Here is a 23,159-nt window from a genome sequence, read left to right on the forward strand (position 1 = left end):
AGGTACCTCACCTCCAGATTTAGGATGGGGTTAGTTTAAAACAACCAGTTTCTCATTTTCACCATGATATAATTTTTCTCTAGATTTATTTATTCTAAGATGTGTTCCTTTGATGCAGCTTGGAGTTGCAGTTTTTAGCATACATTGTTCCTCTGAAGGTGTGGATTCCAACTGTTCCCTTACTTCAGTAAGGACATGCTGTATTTAGTGGGCAGCTTTCTAGACCACTCCAAAGAATCCTGCACCAGAAGGGATGGTGACCAGAGGAAGCAGAAAGTCAATGCAGAAGAAACAATGGGAGTGAGATTTAGGATATACTGAGTTTTATACTTCAGTTTTCTAGACTGATTAGCTACTGATCATAATGATTTTTTTCTGCAAGTGCCTTCCTATAAAGTAGAACATGAAGTAAAATACAAAATAAAATAATGCTATTGTACTGTCTTAGAAGGCTGTTGTGAGAATTAGGCTGCAGGGATTCAGATGGACTAGATGATCTCCAGAGATCCCTTCCAGCCCCAGCTATTCTGTGATTCATTCGTAATGTCAGCATCAATATCCAAGACAGTGAGATACTTGTGAGAGGCCCCTTTTGTGCTTGATTGGAGTAGACAATCAGCTGTGCAACAATCTTCTCTAACCCTAATGCAGACAAAAAATACTGAAAGTTGAGGTGAGGAGCAAGGGAGGGTCAAAACTTCCTCTGGGCTTCTAGTTACAAATCCACATGACAATTTAGGACGGTGCTTGGTTGCAGAAAATCACATCCAGTGTCCCATCCTGCTGGGAAACCTGTCCTCAGCTGAAGTAGTAGAAGGAGGATATTTCTGAAAACTGGGGCTTTTGAAGACTGTTGCCAGCCAGAGCAGGACTGGTGGGCATGAAGTGGTTGCTGGTGCTGCAGAACACAACAGGTTTGGCACTGCAGAGCTGAGGGGTTCTGGAGGGAGGTGCACGACTCCCATGCTGACTTGACTCCTGTCTGACTTATCAAGCATTTCTTTGTGCTGCATACTGAGCGGAGAATTCAGAAATCACCATTATATTTGTTTTCTTTGCAGGTGAATTTTATACTTTTCATAAGCATTATAAGAATCTTGCTGCAGAAGTTAAGATCTCCAGATGTCGGAGGAAATGACCAGTCACAGTACAAGTGAGTCATACTTTTGGATATTATAGACAGAACCAAAATAATCTCCTTAAGATTTCATCTGCTGAAAACCAACAACTGCTGTCTTACTGTAATTATATTTAATTTGGAACTACTTTTAGATACAGTTTAATAAATACAACTATGCTGAAATGGAGATAAATATATTTTTATCAAAACTAAATTAAATTTTAAAAATATTTAATTTCAGAAAGATCAACAAGCTATTCTAGAATTTGAGTTTAATCCATGAATGAATATGTTGATACAAAATATATGGAGAGCAATATATTTCTTTTGATATATATATGTGTCATTTGGACATAAGAAAAATTTCAAAGTCAAAACATTTTCCCTCAACGTCCTTAAAAACTTTTTTTTTCAATTTTAAAAATACTTAAATATATTTTAAGAGATGGAAAGGACTTACATTGTTAGCAAAAATTTAAAAATTACATATAATGTTTTAATGTAAATGTTTAAATGTTTTAAAACTTAATGTTTCCTTTTCTAGAGGAAAGCAGTTGTTTCTGACTTAAATCAACTTCATTTCTGTTCAGACTTTCTTCTTTTGTGTCTTGGTTTGAACATCAAATCCTAAAATGACTCTTTGTTTCCACAGCTTTAAAATCAAGGGATATTGGGGCACAATTCAAATGCATTGCTAGAATTCTTTGGTTGCAATACCTGTTATTGTTAATTATAAGAGCTGCTGGATATGTAATTACCTGCAATCAAGATTCTGTTGTAATAAGTCTTATTTGAAAGCCCAGACACAGACTCTGACAGTTCAGGGTGTCAATATGATACTTCAGTGACAAAACCTAACATGAGCACCGAAAATCCAAAGCTGTTGCAAGTGGCCTTTGAAAATGTACTCCTGGATAACAACTTTCCTTCATTTAAAAAATACTGAATTCCTGTTCCAAGAATATTGTTAAAGCCAAGAGAAGCAGGACCTTATATGTTTTGTGGACAATGTGACATGTTTGATGCAAAAAGTGAAAAATTCTGATGTGCCACAGAAAAGTTGACACAACTGGACTGACAAGCACATTGTTTTAAAGAGCTACAAGGGTCCTGTTTTTGTATTTGCTAATTCAACTAAACATGTGGGAGAGCTTACTGAATCTAGATGAAGTTGTGCAGTTGCCACATTATTATGTAGCACAATGGCCAACCTATAGGCAGGAAATCCCCTCAAGTTTACTTTTTGTGACATGAAGTTTTCTTTGCTTCCATGTGATATTTACTTTTTGAAAATTAGGCATTCCCTTACTTTCAGTCTCACAATTTTCCACAATTTACTGTAGCACTTTATAATATGAAATATTCACATTAATAACAACCTTGTCCTTCCTTACTCAGCCCTGTAAATTCTTTGCTTTTAGCATTTGATTGCCTGATTAAGTTTGCATTTCTGGTCTTTAGCTGATACCCATGGGAAAGTAGATTAACCTCAAGAAACTGCATTTACAGACCACATTAAAAGATCTGGGAGGCTTGGTATAAAATTGCAAATGCACTTTCTAAAATGCAGAGAAGAATAAGGCTTTTTTGTTTGTCTCTTTTACTAAAATGTAAGTGCAGTATAGAGAAAGTAGCATCAAGTAGACAAAAATTACAAAGCCAAGCATGGAGTGAAAGTGAAATATGAATCTAAAATGAATACTACTCACGCAGGTCACCATTTTTCTTCCCTTCCTCAGAACCTGCTTGTATCTGGTTCCATCCTTTTTGTTGTTCATTTTACTTTTGTAGTGGATAAGTCTAATTTCAAGTAAAATCAGTTTTCCATTTCACTTGGGAAATCAGGAAATTTGCTGCCAGTGTCATCTCCTCCAGTTGTAAATGAATTTCTTCTATTAAAGAATCCCTGCTTTTCCTATCTGCTTCTGGTATCATCTTTAGATGTGAGGGGTTTACTGTTCTTGAGAAGCTTTGCTGTCAGAAATTATTATTTCCACATAAACAGATGCAGCCCCTGGGTCATTATGAACAAAGCAAGGCCATGAAGACTGACTGAAAAAATAAAATTTGTTGAAACACCTTAACTTCTGTGTTAAAATAGGTGAATTCACAACAGCATCCTTTCATTGTTGAATCAAGACATTGATGAATTATGGAACTCAGCATTATAACTTCTCAAATTTTATTTGATACCAGGCATCCAATATTGTGCATGACTTGCCCTGTATGATATACAGAACTGATGTTATTAGAGTGAAATAAATGTCAGATAAGGTAAAAGTAGCAATTTATCATTCCAGTTGTTTCACGAGCTGTTTGTCAGAGCAGTTCTGCTTAGAAATTCAAAGCTCTCTTTCCTTAACTTTAGTAGTGTCTTCTGCTAAATTGTGTTCTGTAGTTGACAACATTGAAAATTATTTTATGGTGTATGCTTAATACCATCAGTAAAGCTATGAAGTTTTAGTATTTGGAGCTCATGAAAATCTCACGAGTGAGACGATTCTGGATTACATTTCCTAGGTACTGTTTGCATACTGTGCATGTGCAATGTACAGAATAACCATACAGTTACACATTAATCTCAGTAAAACAAGAGCTCATCATTAAATTTCAGCTTTTTGTCTTTCCTTTTCCCAGGAGACTTGCAAAATCCACTTTGTTGCTTATTCCATTATTTGGAGTTCACTACACTGTGTTTGCTCTATTTCCTGACCGCAGTTCCAACAATTATAAAATAATCTTTGAGTTGTGTTTGGGATCTTTTCAGGTAAATTTTAAGTTTTTTTATTCAAAAGAAGTTTTATTGACCCAAGTGAGTGCTGCCTACTAACTAAGGAATATTGTCTCTTTCCAGGGGTTGATTGTTGCAGTCCTGTATTGTTTTTTGAACAGTGAAGTAAGTCTCACCTTTCCTACTGAGAATGTTAAATATTGGTTTTAGTAAATGTGTAAGTGCCCCTGTAATTCTGTTTTGATACACGAAACTCTTTTAGAAGATGTCTGCATTCCTATTAGTGGAATATATTTGCAACAGTTTTTATACAACAGGAGAAATCAGTGTAGCTGGGTGAAGAGCTTTAAGAGCTGTTTAAAATCTAATTCCTTTCAAACTGAGGTGTTAGTGTCTATTTTTCGTGATCTAATCTAGCTCTGTTAGAAACAAAGTGTGAGTGCAGTGCAGCAAGCCTGACAATTTATCCAGAACTTGAAATACCATTTAGTAAGTATTTAGGGGTGATGTTCTGTCAGTATCTAAACCTCAGAACAGCAACAGATTTTCAGAAGTGCTCAGCATGTCGTAGTTTTCATAGTCTCAACTGAGAAAGATGCAAGGAATTCCTTTTGATTTCAGCCACCATGCAGTGTCTGACAAAAGGAATCTGTGTGAAGAAGACGCCTGCCTGCACAGACAATTAACATACAGCTCTCCTGAGTGTTGTTCTGGTCTTTGATACTCAGGAGATGACTGATTTTGGGCTAATCATTTGATTCTATTCCTTAAGTACATGAGATAAATAGCTCGATGCCAAAATTAATGTTGCAGCACAAATGATACAAAATTTTGGAAGTGACCTTAGGGCATCTCTTCACAGACAGGGTAGACAGCCTTTGCTTCAGTTATGTGACCTTTGTAAAAACTGACTGGATACTCTAGAGGGAAGGGATGCCATCCAGAGGGAAGGGATGCCGTCCAGAGGGACCATGACAGGCTTGTGGAGAGGGGGGACAGAACCTCAAGAGGTTCAACAGGGCAGAGTTCAAGGTCTGGCACCTGGGTCTGTGCAGTGCTGACTGAGGGATGAGCTGACAACTTGTAGCCCAAAAAGACAACTCTATTCAGCATTAAAAGAAGCAAGGCCAGCAGGTCAAGAGAGGTGAATGGACACCACTACAAGACATGGACCTGGTCTGTAAAATTTACCAGAAAGCTGCAAAAATTACCAGAAGGCTGGAACACCTCTCCTATGAAGACAGGCTGGAGGAGTAGGGATTGCTCAGCCTGGAAAGAAGAATATGGGGAGACTTCATAGCACCTGAGAGTACATAAATGGGGGGTCATGAGGAAGATGGCATGAAACTTCTTAGCAGGGTCTGTAGTGTCAGGACACTTTTAAACTGATATGTGGTAGATTTAGGAAGGAAAATATCTTTTCTGTGAGGGTAGTGGAGACACTGTAGCAGGTGCTCAGAGAAGCTGTGGAAGCCCTGTTCCAAGGCCAGGCTGGATGGTGCTCTGAGTCTGGTGGAAGGTGTCTCTCTGCCCACAGAAGGGGGTAGAACTACATAATCTTTAAAAATTTGTAAAAATCCAAACCATTCAGTGATTCTGTTCCTAGAGATCCCCATGTGACAGCCAATAGACTGTGTGGAAAAGTTCCTCACATAATAGAAAATTTTCAGCTCATATTGTGCATTTTCTTTTAAACACAGGTGCAGGGGGAGCTGAAAAGAAAGTGGCGGAGTTTGTGCTGGAAGCAGACAGCGGGCAGAGATTACAGACTCCACAGCTCGTCCATTTCTAGAAATGGATCAGAAAGTGTTTCCCAGCTCCACCGGAATTCAAGAGCTCATTCATTTATGCAGACAGAGACCACCATGATATAAATGAGCTAGGTCCCCCCAAACATGAAAAACTGTGGATATATCATTCATTATACAGCTTGATGTGGTATTTTATAAAATGTACAGTTTAGTGCTTTGCTTTTCTACATGTTGGTATTTGGGGAATTGGTTTGTGCAGCCAAGCTGTTAATAGCAGAGAAGCCTGCCCCATGGATGCTTTCTGTTTTGTTCAAATGGTATTCATATTAATTCTGATGTTCTCTTGCAGTTTATTGTCTGTAACAATTCAAAAACTCATTTTCCATAAAGGTCCCTTTACCTTCCAAAATGGCTACAAGATCCATGCATGGTATCCTGCTCAATGCAGACTTCTTTGGCACAAGTAAGGGTTAAGATGGGAAGCAAGAAAATTTCTTACACTTTATTTATACTTAAGGAAACATTGCCTTAAGGGTTAGGAAATTATTTTCTAATTATGGAAAATAAAATTAAAAAAAAAAATCTAAGACTATAATTAACCACACTGGGAATTCAGTGTGCTAATCCAGGAAATCATGAACATGATTTACACAGGAGGAAAAAGGTAGTACTTCTAGGTTAATGGTATAAATTTCAGAGATTACTTTCTACAGAGTTTGATTTCAATCCTGTTGTTACTTTCAAAAGTGCCTAGTTTAATATTTGAGTGCAGAGTGTAGGGCCACCTTTACAGTCCATACAGAAAGAACTGCTATATTACTTTTGAATTTAGTAGTTCTCAGTTGTTCTCCCCTGTTTAAAGTCAGATTTGTGACTTTTGTGAAGGAATTTTCTGAAGAGGTATCTTTTATTTTGTAAAGCAGCCTGGCATAGGATAAACAGTCTTGGATAGCACATTACACACTGAAAATACCATTTTTTGCAATATTATCATTGAAATCTGTCTCTCAGAACTACATATTTGACTACAAAAGACAAAGAATAGTGCAGTGAAGTTACAACTCACATTTAATGGAAAATGTAAATTCTTTTACATTTATTCAGTTCCATATATATCTGAAATTATTTAAAATATATGATCCCCAGGAAAAAAAAAAAACAAACAAACAGAATCCCTAAAACTTACCATAAAAGGCATAAAGAAGGCATTTTCAACAATGCCAAGCCTCTTATGTTGCCACATTTACAAAAAAAAAAGGCAGAGAACCAACAGTCTTAGTAAAAAGTATACAACATTTCAAATGTTGTATAAAACAACAAAGAAATAAATGCAGTGATATTTTCTTCCCATGCCAACATTTAACCATGTCCACCCTACATTACAAGTTGGAATAATATGTATTTGCATGAGTACCTCCGTACAAACCATTGCCCTCATATTTCAGACAGATTTTATGGAGCCAGCAGTATCCAAGGTCCCTACTCTTGTCAGATAAAGGGAAGAACAGCAGCAAGGGCATCTCTTGGCAGGCATATTTGTGCATTCTTGAAAATATTACCAGCACGGGGAAAGTACTGAGCAGCTGTCAAAGTGTCCCTACAATTCTTGGTCTGATTTAATCCAGCTATTTATCAGTCAAACACAATTTGTTTTAATGGGATTGTCATGGAATCACAAAAAGTTTTGTCAGACCAAAGATAGAAAGGGCCCCATGGTTCACTGCTGCAGAACGTGGTGAATGTTACATGACACCAGTAGGTATCATTTGAGTTAAATAACAACCACTCAAAGAATTGTTACTTACAAAAATTGAATTTAAAGAAGCTATTGGTCACTTCCAGACCATTCATAATGTTTTCTTCTTGGCAAAGTAATTATGAGATTCTGGATGAAAGTAGGCTGACCAAGGACATTCCCATGGGGTCTAAAGATGTCCCCTTACACATGTATTTAAACTAAATGTATTCCCAAATACTTTAGACTAAGGAAGCTGCTAAAATTTAGTATGTTTCCTGGATCTCTGGAAAAACTTATCACAAGCTCTTAACTGCAAATACATGAAGACCCACTGGAGCTTTGGGAGCTGCTCTTACACTTAAATTAAACACATCTGCACACATTAGGATTCTTTGTCTGCAGTGGAATTGGGACTGCTCAGTTCCCTGAGATGTGATGTGCAGGATGTTCTTTTTTCCCCTTAATTTCTAGGGTAGAAAGGCACATGTGACAAGCATTCAAGTGTGCTCATCTTTTTACTCAAATGAGGTTATGTGAGCGAGTTGACACACAGACAGAATGATAGCACAGAAATAGATGTTTCAGGCAGTCATTTCCATCAGTCTGCTCTGCATGAGGCATCACCAATTATATGTGTTTATAACACATTGTATCTTAGAGAAAACTGTCTTTGTTCTAATTAGGTGAGCATGGAAAAAATCTGCATTTTAATTATTTCTGGGTTATAAAAAAGAAAAGCCCAAATAAGAAAATACATTTTATCCTGCAACAAACCAGCATTGTTTCCTTTAACAGGGTGCAGATGCGTTTGGGCTTGATTCTACTTTTCATGTAGGGTGAAATGCCACATGAGAAATTTGCAGTGGGAGAACATAGGGGTATCACTAAGTTGTAAAGGACAATGTGGACATGGAAAGAATGGCACACAGGAGAGAGAGGTGCTGTATATATTTCTTTCAACCCAGTCAAAAGTACAGTACTTTGGAGAACCTCATCATTCTATTAATAATGTAAATGCAGATAATCTAAATACTGTTTTATGAGACAGTTTAACTTGATAATGCTTTGTGCAAGCAGTAAAGACACAGAGGGCACTGTGCTCACTCATTTTTACTCCCAGAAAATTTCTGATTTCCAAATAATTTTATGCAAAATTACAGCTTCAACCCTATACACCAGTTTGACTTTCAGCTGCCTTTTCATGAACAGATACACATAATAAAAAATGTCTGTAAAAGATGCAGAAAATTCGACAAATCTAGAACTCAATCAGTGGTTTTCATCTTTACAACACCCAGAACAAGGCAGCTTCTCATGGCTTTGTCTTTCATTGCATTTTGCTGAGGAGTATGGGATTAAATGCTCTTGCTCTGTACTGTGGTGACTCTAAAGAGTCAAAAGTACAACGCAATGAAACATCATTTGGCCTTCTGTCATCCCTAATCCTAGTTCTCACTCAGTCCTAGCAGCATCAGGGGAGGAAGTAGAGGCTGCAAGACAAGTGTAACCTTTCCCTACACCTCCCTTTCTTCATTCCTTTACTGCCTTTTTACCTTTGGTTGCATCAGGGTCCAAACTGAGTTGTAAAGTCTTCAAGGCAGGAAACGTTTTTTTTTGTGCATCCACACTGAAAAACCAGTAGCACAGCTTGTACTTACTGAATAAGAATGGTAATACAGTTCACTCCCAGTACCATGGTTAACTGCTGTGCTTTACCTCTCCTGGAGGCACCATTAATTCTGAGTGATTTCTGTCACCATTACCTGCTACTGCTGCCTGAGGAACACAGTGACACCTTGCTCTCCACTTACAAATTACAATTTAAATATATGTATATATATATAGGGACACTGACTTAAATTTTCCTCTGCAGTCAATTTCAGCTGGGTGCTTGATAAACTCAGGTGAAATTCATCTGCCCTGGTTTTGGTGTCTGAAAGCTGAATGTTTGTGCTAAAGACACTTTTACAGGGCTTTCCACAGTCATAGTAGAGAAAGAGGCACCAGCTGAAGATGACTCCTTCCATGTTCAGCTGGGCATCTGAGGCAGGAAAGCTGCACCTAGTTTTCCCTGTACTTACTATAGAACGAGCCTGGTGTGTACTTAGATTTCTCACTCCATAGATAGAATCAGGTAAGATGTATCCCTCCAGAAGAGATCATTAATCCTTCTGGGTTATTTATGTTAATATTACACAGATACCCCTTTTTAAGGCAATTACCTTGGGCTGGCCAAACTTATTCTCCAAGAAAAGTGCAGTGTAATTCCAAAGGTGAGGCAGTGGAGGATCCTGCAGTTCAGTTGGTCAGGTGTCCCTGCCTTCCATGACAAAGCCCACAGGCTTATATCTCATTTTGATTTCCCTGGCCTCAGCTTCCAGACAATGTTTGTTGTTTTGGGTTAGGTGTTTGGCTTTTTGCCTTTTGTAGGGGGAGCCATATGCTAAAAGAAGTGCTTTACAGTACCCAAAATTTTCTTTATGTTGTACTGCAAGTAGCCAGCTGAGGAATACCCAATCTAAGCTTGTGATGGGACTGTACTGTAGCAGCAATTGATAACTGGTGGCAAATAGCATTACAAAAAACCTTCAACAGTCAAGTTGGAGCCATCCTACCCCACTCTGTAGTATCTGCTTCATGTCCTGATTCACCCTAGGCTTGAAGCCCTTTGCCTTTAACATGCCAAAGGGGAAAGCAACAGGCATAGACCCTCAGCAAACCAGAGATTCTGTCTGGGGCAGAGTGGTGAAATAACGCATTGCCAGGTGCATGTGTCACACAGTCCATGTACAAAGACTAAGATGAATCATCTGCATCATTTGTCCTCTATTTTTCAAAAAATCATCTCCTGTTAACTGTGAATTTGCCCAGTTCAGCAAAGTGATTTGGGATAAAGTCCAGATCCAGTCTATACAGATTTTTTTCAGACATAAGGGAAAATCAAGCCCTAAATATGTCTAACAAAAAGAAAGAACAGGAAAGTAACCTACAAACAAAGCTGCTATGTGTATAAGGGTCATCATCTGAACAATTATTGTCTGTGCATAGTGATACAGAAAATACCTTTACCAACAGGAGTACCTTCGTGTTACCATGAGTGCCTATATCAGCAGTGGGCTGCCAGTACTACCCTGACATGACCAAATGCAGAAGTTAGGGTCCAGTGCTATTCTGTTGCTGAAAAAAATAAAATTATGAAGTGTTCTAACATGTATGTTACAAGAGTACATCAGGACAACATTTAAAAGGAGCATTCTATGAGATGGTTTAGCCACCCTGTGTTGAATCTGGCTCTGCCCAATGATAGCAGGTTGTAGTTAAATCTAAATCAGGCATTGTCAGCTAAAAAAGTGACTGAAATGTCCCAAACCCCTCTATTTCCCAAAGCACTGTAATAAGTTTATGGAAAAACCTGCAGGTTTTTTTGTCCTGGCACATTAGTATGAGTATTACTTCAGATTTCTCTTTTGTCATCTTTGTTATAACTTTGTATCTGTCAAGTATGGTAAAAAATAAAGATTATGTAAATGAATGTGATTATTTTTTACAAAATGTACAGATTATGATGTTGTATAGATTAATGTGTGTAAATAGATTTCATACTGTAATTCACTATAGTTTTCTTCTGGTTTTGCTCTTTTGTTCTTTTCTGGTTTCAGTTTTTAATGTCACAAACCTAACAGCCTTCTCTGAGATGTTATGTATAAAGCTGTGAACAAATAAGTGTTTACATCTTTATGCTATTACAGATAATAGTAATCAATAACACCATAATGGACTGAAGAGGAATCAGAGAATAAAAATTTTAAAAGTTTTGCACAAAAATTCTGTAATTTATGTTTTTTAAAAATTGTATACAATGATGCAGTTTTGTTACAGATTCAGTGGGTCATGGCCATGCTGAAGGATGTGAATAAGTTAATATTCCACTTTTTAATTCACTGTTAATTTAATATTAATTCACTGTTAATTTAATTCACTGTTAATTAAATTTAATTATGCTGTTAGACACACATAACAAAGAAAAGCAGCCCCTAGCTTCACTGAGGAATATGTAGCTTTCTGTAACCAGATGTGCTTACAGGGGCATGAGAATGGCACACAGCTAGAGCAGAACCAGGTGATCCCACATGTTGTGTATGGCACCATCCTCCATGGCCTGCAGCTATTTTTGATTTTTTTTTTTTTATTTTTTTAATTTATTTTTGCTTGCTCAAAACTTGATTGCCCAGTTATCTGTCAGAAGTACAGGTGTCTGTCAGGAGTACAATATAATGCAGTGAGAACAAAGGAAAGCTGTGGTCTGTCCTGTAGAGGCAACACTATATATCATGGGTTTTTGTCTAAAAGATTTGTAACTCTTCCTATACTTGTAATGGGAATGGGCACAGGGAAGAGACTGGCAGGGATGTGTTGCTGATGGGGCCAGAGAGGGGAGTACATGTGGGGGAGGAGGTGGCACCTCGTGGGGCGATCCCTGCCCTTGCTGTGACACCAAGCAGGGACAGAGGATGGAGCCTTTTTTGGTGTCTCTCATGGACTGAGAGTCCATCCCCTTCTGTGTTTCTCCATGATCACAGAAGCCACACCACCCAGAGGGCTCTTCTGAGCCTCTGGGGGACCTGAGCTCTCATCCTCTCCCACCTTATGTGAGTTCTTGTAGGAGCTGAGTCAGTCTGGACTCTTTGGCAACTAACACCACATCAGCAAAGTGCTTGAATATCCTCGCCCACATGCATGCCCTCTCTCCCTCAGAGCTAAAGGGGCAGCCCCACAACCAGATCACCTTGGAGCTGATAAGCCTGAACGTGCAGGACTGCCAGGGTGAACAGGACACTGGGCCAGCTCCCATCAGCTCTGGCAACAGCACCTGCAAGTTTCCATGGCAAACCTGAGTCCTCTCGAATGCTGAAGTGGATCCCTTACAAAGATTCTGTATAATTAGAAGCATGGTTATCCCCAGAATACAAGCAGTGTACTGTGGAGGGGAAGAATAAGGATGACTGCACTTCAGAAGCAGCTTAAAGAAGGAAACGCTTCTCTGACAACTCCTGCATGGTCACACTGGGCAGTATCAGCTGCAGGAATCTCCTAGCTCTGTACTTGTACACAGCAACCCACAGGCAGCTGTGAATACAGCACAAACGGTATGTGAATACACACACTCCCTTTCCTCTGACTGCACCACAGAGCTTCTAACTGGGACACTTGAAAAGATACAGGAGATCAGTGGACAGGAGGGTAGCAGAGTCAGAAAAGACCATCTGTCTTCCCTTCATCTCTGTAAGAGAGCTGAACCAAAGAGCTTTGGAAGACAGTTAGAGAAAATGTATTACAAACTCTTTGTTTTCCAGTCTGGGGTGAACTGTAGAATGAGGTTACTTTTAGAGAACACCTTGTTCTCCCCTGGCAGTGCATAAGCCAAATCCCCATTTTTCTCCCAATTGCAGTGCAATTCCCAGCACTGACCCCAGTTCTGCCTGTACCGTGGCAGAGGGTTGACACAGACCATGAGGAGGAGCAGAGAACTCAGGAAAAGCAATTTTCCCCTGCTCAGGAAAAGCAGCATCTCCCCCACCCCCTGCAGTCTGCTGTGCAAAGATTGTCTGTGTGTGGCCCCTCTGCAATTCTGCCCTGTCTGTGGAGTTTGGGGGTGACTTTTTGTCGTGGTTTTAAACCAATAACTAAGAAAATTACTTATTTCTTGCTGTGAGATATGGATTAGAACAAGAGCAAAACAGGCATAAAACTTAAAAGGGAAAAAGAAAGAAAGTTTATTGACAAACTACAATAAGAACACCAGAATAAACTTCCAGAAAAAACCTTTTCATCCCCTGTCTACCCATTATTCCCTTGTTCACATGACAAAAAGAGACAAAACCTTTGGAACTTTGATGGTTAAAACAGTCCCAATTCTTGCTACAGTCTTTTCACCAGTCTTTATAGAGAAACAGAAGTTTCTTCCTGTTAATTTATGGAGTTTCTCACAAGAAAAACTATTTTTGTTATAGTTTTCCATTGCTCTAACGTTAGCTGCCCAGAGCTGCTGTTATTAGAGCCCACTCCTCCCATTTTTCACATCACTCTTAAGTGTGTATTATGGGCCATGAGTCTAGGGATGGGATTTTTAAGGATAAGTTATTCAAAGGCAAAAAGTCTTCTTCATCTGTTTCTGTGAGCTTCACCAGAAAACAGTTTTCTCATTGCCTCTCAAGGCTTCAAATCTTCCAGCACTTCACTGTGCCATAATTACTCTACTTTTTACTCAAAATTTACACTTTGAACACTCTATTCCTCCCTATATACTGTCATGAATTAAAGGAGTGTTTTCAAGACCTTATTGTCCATTTCCATAGTTTTAACAGAAAGATATTTCAGCTTAATTAAAGCATCTTCTTAATTCTCTACCTTTTCTTTTCTTTCCTGTCGCTAGTAGTTTATAAAGTCTCTTTTCATGTTGATCACTCTCTTTTCTAAAGATTAATCCGCAAGTCTCATCTGGGAAATGAAAGAGTTAAAATCTTGCCCAGGCTGTTGTAGGTAGTTCTGTGGCTTCGGCCGGTGCAGGAGCTGGAGCCGTCTGCGATGGAAAGTTCCTCATGGCTGCTCTGGAGAGTGTAGGCGCCGCGCCCAGCCCGCTGCAGGCCCAGAGCCCTTCTCCTTCTTCACTCAGCAGTCTCCAGTGAATCCAGCCACAGCAAAAAACCTGCAGCCGAGCCAGAGATCGGCTCGGCCCGGCCGGAGCCCGGAGAAAACCCCCTCCACAGGGCCCGCATCCCCCGGCCGGGAGACGCTGGGCCCAGCCCAGTCCCCGCCCGGCCGCATGGCCTGGGCAGGGAACCGGAGGCCTGGAGCTCTGCCACCCTTCCCAGCCAGGAAACAAAGAGAACCAAGAGAGCTGGTTTTACACTTTAAGGTAGGGTTCACAAGTTGATCCCACTTTTCAATGGCCTAAACTGCTGTCAATTCTCAGCAATGACTGATAATTGGTCAGGAGAAAAGACTCCAGGCAGTTCCCAGCAACTTAAACTTCTTAAAGGTAAAGTAACTCCATGACACTTTTTTAAAGCAGTCACTCTGGAGAGGTACAGGTCATTCCAGCTTGCAAATGGGTTCCCTGCACAATGTTAAAAAAGTCCAACTTCATATGTGTCCAACTGAATAAAATAAAATGCTAACTTTTAGTTAAGTTCTATTATTTACAATAAACTATATTTAATATCCTTATTTTAACATAGACTGGGATATATTACAAGCTGGCTGACATGCCATTTAGGTCGAATTATTGTATCAAACCATTTAATAAGTAAGTATATGTTACATCAAACCATTAAATAACTGTGTGTTGCATCAACATAGTTACAGATATTTCACACAGGAGAAGTAAATGTTTTTCATGTAATATGCTACAAATTTCCCTAGGATATTCCATTAAATATGGATATTGGATTTGGAAGACAGCAGAAATCAAAATGAAGAGCTGTGCTTCATGTTTAAATCCTTCTGGATTTCTCAGCTGGTGCCTTTGTAATTGAGACTGCTTCTCAACAAAATCCCGTTAAGCTGTGAAATTCTCTGTTCAGAAAGGCTTTATTTAGTAAGAGCCCTTGGCCACTGCTTATCCCTGGTTTCCTGCTTATATTCTTCACCTGCTTTTAATTAGTTCCTTGGGCTTTGCCTGACTGTCTCTGTAGGATATGAAAAAATACTGAGAGAAATAATGAGGGAATCAGTAAGCTAGTTTATAACAGTATAATTAATAATGGATGCTGACTACAAGGGGACATTTTGTTATACAGAACTGCATTCACGAGAAGCAATTTGAAAATTAAAACATAATCTGAGTAATACACAAAATGGTGCTATAGAGGATGTCTGTGCCTTAACCAGGTGACGAATTGGACAATTTATTCATTCCTGCAGATTATAGCTTCTCTTATTGAGATAAGTACCAAAATCATATGGCCTGTTTCAAAAAACACCTAACTTGACCTTATTACTCAACAACAAAAACATGAAGAAAAACAGTTTCCCTCAAACACACAACATCTTTAAAAATCATCTTCATTTTGCCTTTGAAGGCCATAACATCCTGTTTATTGGATTAGAATAATAATTTATCAATTTAGACACTTGAAAGTACCTTTTCATCATGACACATATGGAATTAATATTTTTAATAAGTGGGAGGGGGAGGTTAATCTTTTAAAAGCCCAGCATACACCTTGATCAATGATCAATGTATAGCTCTGCTTGCTTGTCCTGATGCCCCAAACATGAGCTGAGAGCAATATTGGGTTATTTTTTATCATTGAGGCCTAGTCTGTCTCTGTCGAACTTGAAAATTCTCAGTTGAGGTTTATATTTACAATTCCCCTTTTTGACTGAATGCAGAGCTCAAAGTCCAGCCCAAGCAGTGTTCCTGCCTCTTGGATACTTCATGTATCCAGAGGAGCCCTTGCCTGGTGCCTATGAGGGTCTGCCATAGGGAGACCATGTCCCCACAGAGGGTTCAGCCAGTCTGCTTCTGCCCCTCACACACTATTCCCCTCTCACTGGCAGTCTGACACGGTTGTGCCATAGATATGTTGAGGTTTTCCCACTCTTCCAGCTACTTACAAAATCTGCATCTTAATTTAAACCATGAGATCCCTGATTTTACTGTGCAACTGTCATGATATCCAGTAGGACAATACTTTATCACCCTTTCTGGCTTCACTGCAGTGAAATATTGAATTTAGAGCAATGCTTTCAAACATAATAATGGATTTAAAGGATTAAAGTTGATTAACAACTGTTCTTGGAAGCACAAAAATCAGTAGTGGGTGTTTTTTATGGTACTGGTACCTATGCAAATTTACATAGTCAAGAATAAGTCAAATATTGACTGGCATCACATAAACTGAGGCTGGAAACTAGAAAGTTATTTGCAACAAACAGAGTGAGGTTTTGAAAAAGCTTCATGGCATCTCAGGAAAATTCCACTTATAGATTCTTGTTTATATGGCTTAGGAGGAGTAACGTGATATGAGTCTAAAGCAGAAGGGGTTTAGACCCCATGACCCATGCACTTAAACTTCCTACTCTCCCATTAATATGTCCAAAGTTTTGGAAAGAAACGGGAAAAGTTAGAAAAAATGTCATAAACTTATACAAATCAGAGAGTTTAGACAGATGCATTAGTCACAAAAATCATTAGGTTTTAATCTGTTGTCAACTGCTATTACAAAACTCGCTATTAATGACATTTCAGGCACTTATTTCAGCTGTAGATTCAGTCTGCTCCATTGTGTCTGGATGAATGGAAACTGCTGTGACGTAGATACTTTGGAAGAAATGTGATCACTATAAAGAGACTTTTAGTCTCAGTTCATCTTCTCCCTCAATTGTGCTCTGTATTCATCACAAGCATAGAAAAGTTCTTCCAATTTCCTATTCATATAATGATCCATGAATAGTACAACTGTACTGCTATATATGTTCTCCAAATGTCTGGGCTGAATAGTTTATTTCCTCTGAGTTGTAATTATTCATCTCAGCATTTGGCAGTGTTTTCAAGTGGCTTTAACTTTCCTCATGCAATGTGTCATCAGGTGTCAAAAATAGTAGTTTCTTTGGACAATCTGGATGCTGAAGTATTTGGTTGGCTTGTAGGGTGGAAAACAGCTTCTGACCTTCACAACTAACTTGTGGTTGACTGTTTTTCCACTGCTTTAGCACATTTGAAAAATTCATATTAATGCAAAATGATAAATAAGAAGAAAAACATCAAGAAAAAGGATGTGAAGTTGGGGAAATAAAGTGAGGTAAAAGCTAGGATCTCACTCTGAGGAAATACAATTATGATTTTGATCTAGGACAATGGAAGAGGAAAGGGAGTGTTGGTTTGGAGAGGCTCCATGTAGAACAAAGCGGCTGGAAAAAAGGTTGTGATAGGAAGCAAGGAGCTGTGCTGGAGATCCCATTTGAGTCAATCACTACTTGAAGAATATTTTCATGAGGAACTGTGAATGATCTTGCTAAATATTTTCCATTGTGTACGTGTGAAGCTAAACTAGAACCTAAATTTTCAGAAACATGCACTGCATATAAAACCTTTCCAGTATTGCTCCAGTTTGCAGCTAGCATAGTCTGAAAAATTCAGGTGTTCAGGTACAATCTACCTATCAACTGATGGTCTACATTCCTATCCTTTTACATAGAAATTTTACACATTTTAGATTACATGAAGACCATTTTTTGGCTCTACATATAAAAAAATGAAAACTTCTCTGAGTAAATAAGAGAATTGGAAAGCACTGATTTATCTTCTAAGACAGAAAAGGCCAAAGCCTTTTACACCACCAGACCAAGAAAACATTTTTACACCAATAAGCTAATAAGGTAGTATATTTTGGGGGCATTAAACATAAATCATGAATCTTGATCTCATTACCAAACTTGAACACTGTGGCATTAACAATGTCAGCTGATGGATTATGTGTGCTGTGATTTCCACAGCCAGTCACTAATGAAAAAATAATATTCTCTATACTTTCATGTAATGAATATTTATTTTATGATTCTTCATTTATTTTATGATTCTTCCAAACCAAAACACAATAATTTTGGCTTTCACTCTTCCAGTAGTGTCAAGTTTGTACCTATTTAATTGCAATTGCTCCACTAAAGGTACAATCCCAGTAGCCAACAGGCTGCCAACTATCAAAGCCTTCCTAAGCAGGAAGTCGATTTTTGAACACAACTGATTAATTTGCCCTTCCATTTTCTACTTGAAAATAGCTAGCATTTGATTTTTTTATTAATACAGCTTAAAGTTTGCCATCTGCCTTTGTAAAACCATGAATTTTGGACATGCTGAGCCAAATTCCTGCAAGATGACCTGTGACGTATCCCAGCCCAACTATGTCCCTGCTATTCCTGACATATTTATTCAATCTGTACTTCATGTCCCTCAGGAACAGGCACTGAACAATCTTAAGAGGGCAGAAATCCACTCAAGGAAGACTTTTGTCACAAGCTAAAGAAACACCTATGTTTTGTGTACAAATCTTCCTCCAATGAGATCCACAGATGTCATGGCATACAGTAGTCATTTGAAGGAAATTAATTGCTGTTCTAAAATAAGTCTTCTGAAATATGTTTTAGTTCATCTTCTGCAATGAGCAAAACACAAAAGCATCTGGATATCTGCTTACCAAAATTTTTTATTGCTTTTAAGTGTTCAAATTTCCAGCTACTCTATTATTATATCTGCTGTGGGTGCAATTGACAGGTTGGTACCAGCTAGGAATATGTGCCCATTTCCTGAAAAAGAATCACATTCTCTCATGCCTATTCAGGTACCCAGCTGCACACATCTCAAGATTTAAGCCTATACTTAAGTCCTGAAACATCAGCAGAACTTAGGATTTTGATCTGGTGTTTTGCTGACCATAAACAGTTTAGAGCAACAGTGCTTGCTCATCCCTGCTTATGCTTTCTGGTTTCCATTGTGTAAATTATATATGATCTTGAGAATCCCTCATCAATACTTAGCCATCTTACAGCATGTTTGTAACTCATCTTTTGCACTTCACCAAGGATGCAGTTTCTTCTTTTGCAATATTGAGAATATTTTATGATGTTGTACATACATCCCTTTAATTTATATGGACGTGTTTGCTGACATTGGTCTCTGGATACAACACTTATGATCTCTGGATATATTTTCGGAATTGTTATGGCAGGAGGAAAACAAGCTCACAGATACAGCTGAGACAAGGCAGTCAAGACACCCTTCAGGGAAGAAAACAGATTGGAACACTGAGCCAAGAGGGCAAGTGCCAGGGCAGGGTGCTGGAAGACCAAAGTGTGTCAACATGCAGCAGGAATGAGCCTTGAGCACCCTCCTGACATGGGCAGAGCCAAGGAGATACCACAGTGCTTCCCACAGAGGGTCTGAAACCCTTTCCTAAGTGATCCTGGTGTTGACATAAATTGACAGCCCACCAGAAGAGCATAAGGGGAGAGCTTGGATCAGCTGCACCAGCGCTAAGGAGCCCTTTTGAAGGCTTCAGCTGACTTTATGCAGTGAGTGATTAAATCACCCTAATCCCAGTCTGGGGCCATTGGACAGCAGTGCAGACAGCTCCAGACTTGCAGCATCACCTCCCAGCTGTGGGTCCCAGCAGGATCTCTGGCTCATACATCAGAAGGTCTCACTGCCATTGCTCAAATTTTCTGTTTATTCTTTCAGATATCTCCTCACAAATGTTTGTTTTAACTTCATGGCAGTTACTTAAATCAAGATGGCTTTTATCATAGTTAATTACTAAAAACTTGAACTTAAGAGATACTTTGAATACTCCTACCAGGCCTCTGACTTTTTTACTGTGGAAGGAGAGATACTGAGTAAATTAAAAGCAGTCTCAGAGTTTGAGGATACAAAACCAGCCAAGATGCAGACAGGAGTGAGACCCAATTTTGTTTCTTTTCTTGGTGAATAATAACTTGAAGCAAGCTTACAGCTGAATTTCAATTGACAGTAAACCAGTAAACATTTAGACAAGTCCATGTAGGTCCCAGTATCACTTACCATTCTTTAAAAATCAGACATTGTAATGTAGATGAGGAATTCAAACAAGTGGACAGAGAAGCCCACTAGGTTTTCCTTGCAACCTCCAGTGCAAACCTATTTTTAAAACAGTTATATGTTATGGATGGACAACAAGAACAGTAGTCTATAACACTGTTTGTACAGAACAGTAATCCTGAATGATATTTACATTAATTCCAGCTTTCTTCTAATATATATATATATATATATGTATATATTTATATATATAACATTTCTTTTGTCTTTTCCTGTGTCTCTCCACTACCCCAGCAAAATTTTTTTGCGATTTATGATATGATGTTTTAATACCAAATTAACAAACCCCAGAGATGATGCTGGAGACTGAAAAATGGGGTGTAAATCACTGACACAAGACACTGACACAAGTTTCTGTGCAATTAATGAATGCACTTGAGAATGGTTCAGTGCATTTAAAGTACTTAAGGATCTCTGCTAAGTCACACAATTCAAATGCAGTATTGTCACTAGAACCATGTCCTTCAAGTACCATTTTACTCCAAAAATCATTCAACTAGGTTCTATGAGATGTCCCTAAAAAGGGAAATGGTGTAAAATAAAGACTGCAACTGCTTGTTATAAACTGAGTATAAATTGTGTAGATGTCTGCTACTGCTTAGGAGGGTTTTCCTGTTTATTTATCTATTTGGAAACATTTCTGAATGCATTGCTATATTATAGTACAGCATGCCATACTAGATCAAATCAATGACCACATATAGAAAAAGCTTCAGGAAAAACCCATCAGCATTTTTACTGTACAGCCTCTGCTTGGTCTCTTTCTAACCCAGAGCCCCCGACTCTGGATCACCCAGACACATGCAACACCCAGCTCCCCGTGCTACCTTTTAACTCTTCCCTAACACTCTCCTGAGACTGATTCTCTGTTTACCAATCCTATCCACTGTAGACTGTCCTTTCTGAAGGGTAACTTTCTTTTCAGCTCTGTTTGTTGAGCTGATCAGTGCATTTTCTAAGTTCAATAGTTCCTTGCTGAATAGCACAGTAGTTGCATTAGTGCGAAGTCTCCAAATTAAGGTATTGTGTTTCCTTACAGAATTCTGGGCTGAAGCATTTTCCTGTGCAGCTCCATGCTGCTTTCCTGCACACCAAGACATTCTCTTGCTATTGCTGATGGCTGGAAGATGCTCTTTGCCTTTCCCCAGCCCTTAGGGTAGCAGTTCCCAACCTGCTCACATAGATGAAATCAATTCCATGTACTGATGATTTTGTTCAAGATTTCCACTTCCAGAAGAATAAAAATCTTCATCACACGTCAATTGTTTCAGACTCTACTGTTTCAGAAACCTTGCAGATTTGCAAGAACAAATAAAATTGCAAAATATTAATTTAATGTATTTAATTAGAAATGTTTTCTTTGGCTCCTTCATCCCAATTTCAGTGAAGGTGGAATTAACTTTGTGAAGTTAAGATGAAATTTTAAGATTCCTGCCTTCCTTTCCTTTTTTTCCCTCTATATAAACAGGACCAAACCCCAGAATTTTCATATGTTCATGCAAGCTTGTTGTACCCGTTTGTTTGTTACAAAACCTTGCTTGTTTGTTTCTTGCTGTTGTCTTGTGTTGTCTTATGACACTTATTATCCCAGTAAGGAAAATTTTCTCTTTGAAAATGTGTAGTAGTTCTTTTATTTTTTTTTTTTTTTTTGCTTTCATATATCATGTCCTTTAGAAAATGGTTAGCAAAACCTTTTGTAGCATCATATGAATAATTTTCAAAGAACATTTTTTCCAGATTCAAAGCTGTTTTCTGCCTGTGAGGCTGTAAAAAGATCTAAAGATACCACAGGTGGTGAAACTGAAACAAAGCTACTTAATTTGACTAATATCCCTTTCCCTAATAACTGGTGTTTAGGACACATTGCATTCATATCCTATTGAATTCATGAATAAATTATGGGCATGTTGGCTGTGTTTGTGTGTTTCAGCTCACAGCATTTATTTCTGAGAGTGACGTCCAGAATTCAAATAATGTGGCATACCCCAGGTATTGCCAGCTCTGAGTGATTTTATGGAAAGACCAGCTTACTTCTGTTTAGAGCTGGAAGGGACAATTGAACTGCTTTTGTTGGAAAGGAGCAAGACTGATCAGGCAGTTAATTAAGCAATCAAACTGTTTGGTTAATGATCCTGTAGGGGCTGTCAATTCTCATTATGTTTTAGATTAGTTTCACTGAAGTGGAGCTGAAAGCTGGGGGTTGGTTTCTGCCTGTCTCTTCAAAAGCAGGAGCAGGTAGGTGGTGCAGAGCAATCTTCACAAGATCCTGGGCCACCAGGCAAGGGAAGGGAACGGCAGTGTTTTGAGCACAGACAGGAGAGGTACTGCTGGTCAATCTCACCTTCTCTCTGGTGCCTTGGCAAAGGTGCCATTCTGTCTGTGGATGTCTATCCCAAAAGAAAATCAGGAAATATGGTTATTTTTATCTTAGACCAACTCCAGGCTCTGTTTCATCATGTTGCCCTGCAAATGGTTAATTTGGCACACTGAGCGTTGCTGACAAAGGAAAGGGGATGGAAAAAGGGGGCCAGAAGGTGCTTGAGCCAAAAAGGAAGACTTGTGATGTATGCCCATGTGTGGGGGCAATATAAAGTCCTACCTGTGGCTTATCTGAGGAGCTGTAAGTTGAATCTCCGTAGAATAGGAGCAATTGGTAAAGTATAAATATAGGGAAAATTTAGTAGCTTCCAGAGAAAGGGCTGGAAAATGAATGATGAAGAAACAAATCAAATAAAATTAATTTTGCCAAGTGAGAGATAAGAATATACTAATATTTAATGGTAAAATTTACTGTGCATGAATGATTTCTACTAAAAAAGTGAATAAGTTCCAGATGTAGACACCCTGTTATGCACAGTGATGAAATATAATTTAAATCCATTTTTTTGTGGCTCTATACTGTCTCAAACGTACATGTCAGTGCACTTGAAAAATATCAGTTAATAAATTATCCCAGATTATTACTTTGATAAAACTGATCATATTCTTCCTAGGGGAAAACTGAATATTTCTCATATGCTTGGATCATACAGGAAGTCTGTGGCAGTCCAGGATATAATCCAGATCTTCTGAATATCAGCCCTGTATTTAGCTATAAATTCATCTTTCCTTAGACTTGACTTGTTTTGAGTCATATTTCGTAATCCAAAAGAGCCTCCTTCTCCTACCTCCTTCCCTCCACTGCA

General features: G+C 38.7%; 1 protein-coding gene across 2 annotated transcripts in view; it reads left to right on the plus strand.

The window, feature by feature from the left end:
• Positions 1–11,150, plus strand: part of VIPR2 (vasoactive intestinal peptide receptor 2) — a 48,942-nt gene extending 37,792 nt beyond the window's left edge. For both annotated transcript variants that reach the window (XM_088056501.1, XM_005528525.3), the window contains exons 10-13: positions 1,062–1,153; positions 3,758–3,887; positions 3,975–4,016; positions 5,552–11,150. In XM_088056501.1, coding sequence (XP_087912627.1) covers positions 1,062–1,153; positions 3,758–3,887; positions 3,975–4,016; positions 5,552–5,725 — 438 coding nt within the window. In that variant the 3' untranslated portion in view covers positions 5,726–11,150. The remainder of the gene's footprint in view (positions 1–1,061; positions 1,154–3,757; positions 3,888–3,974; positions 4,017–5,551) is intronic.
• Positions 11,151–23,159: the final 12,009 nt, after the last annotated feature.

This window comes from Pseudopodoces humilis, chromosome 1 (assembly GCF_049639895.1).
Source record: "Pseudopodoces humilis isolate 2021_Gansu_Grassland_sample_001 chromosome 1, ASM4963989v1, whole genome shotgun sequence".
NCBI lineage: Eukaryota > Metazoa > Chordata > Aves > Passeriformes > Paridae > Pseudopodoces > Pseudopodoces humilis.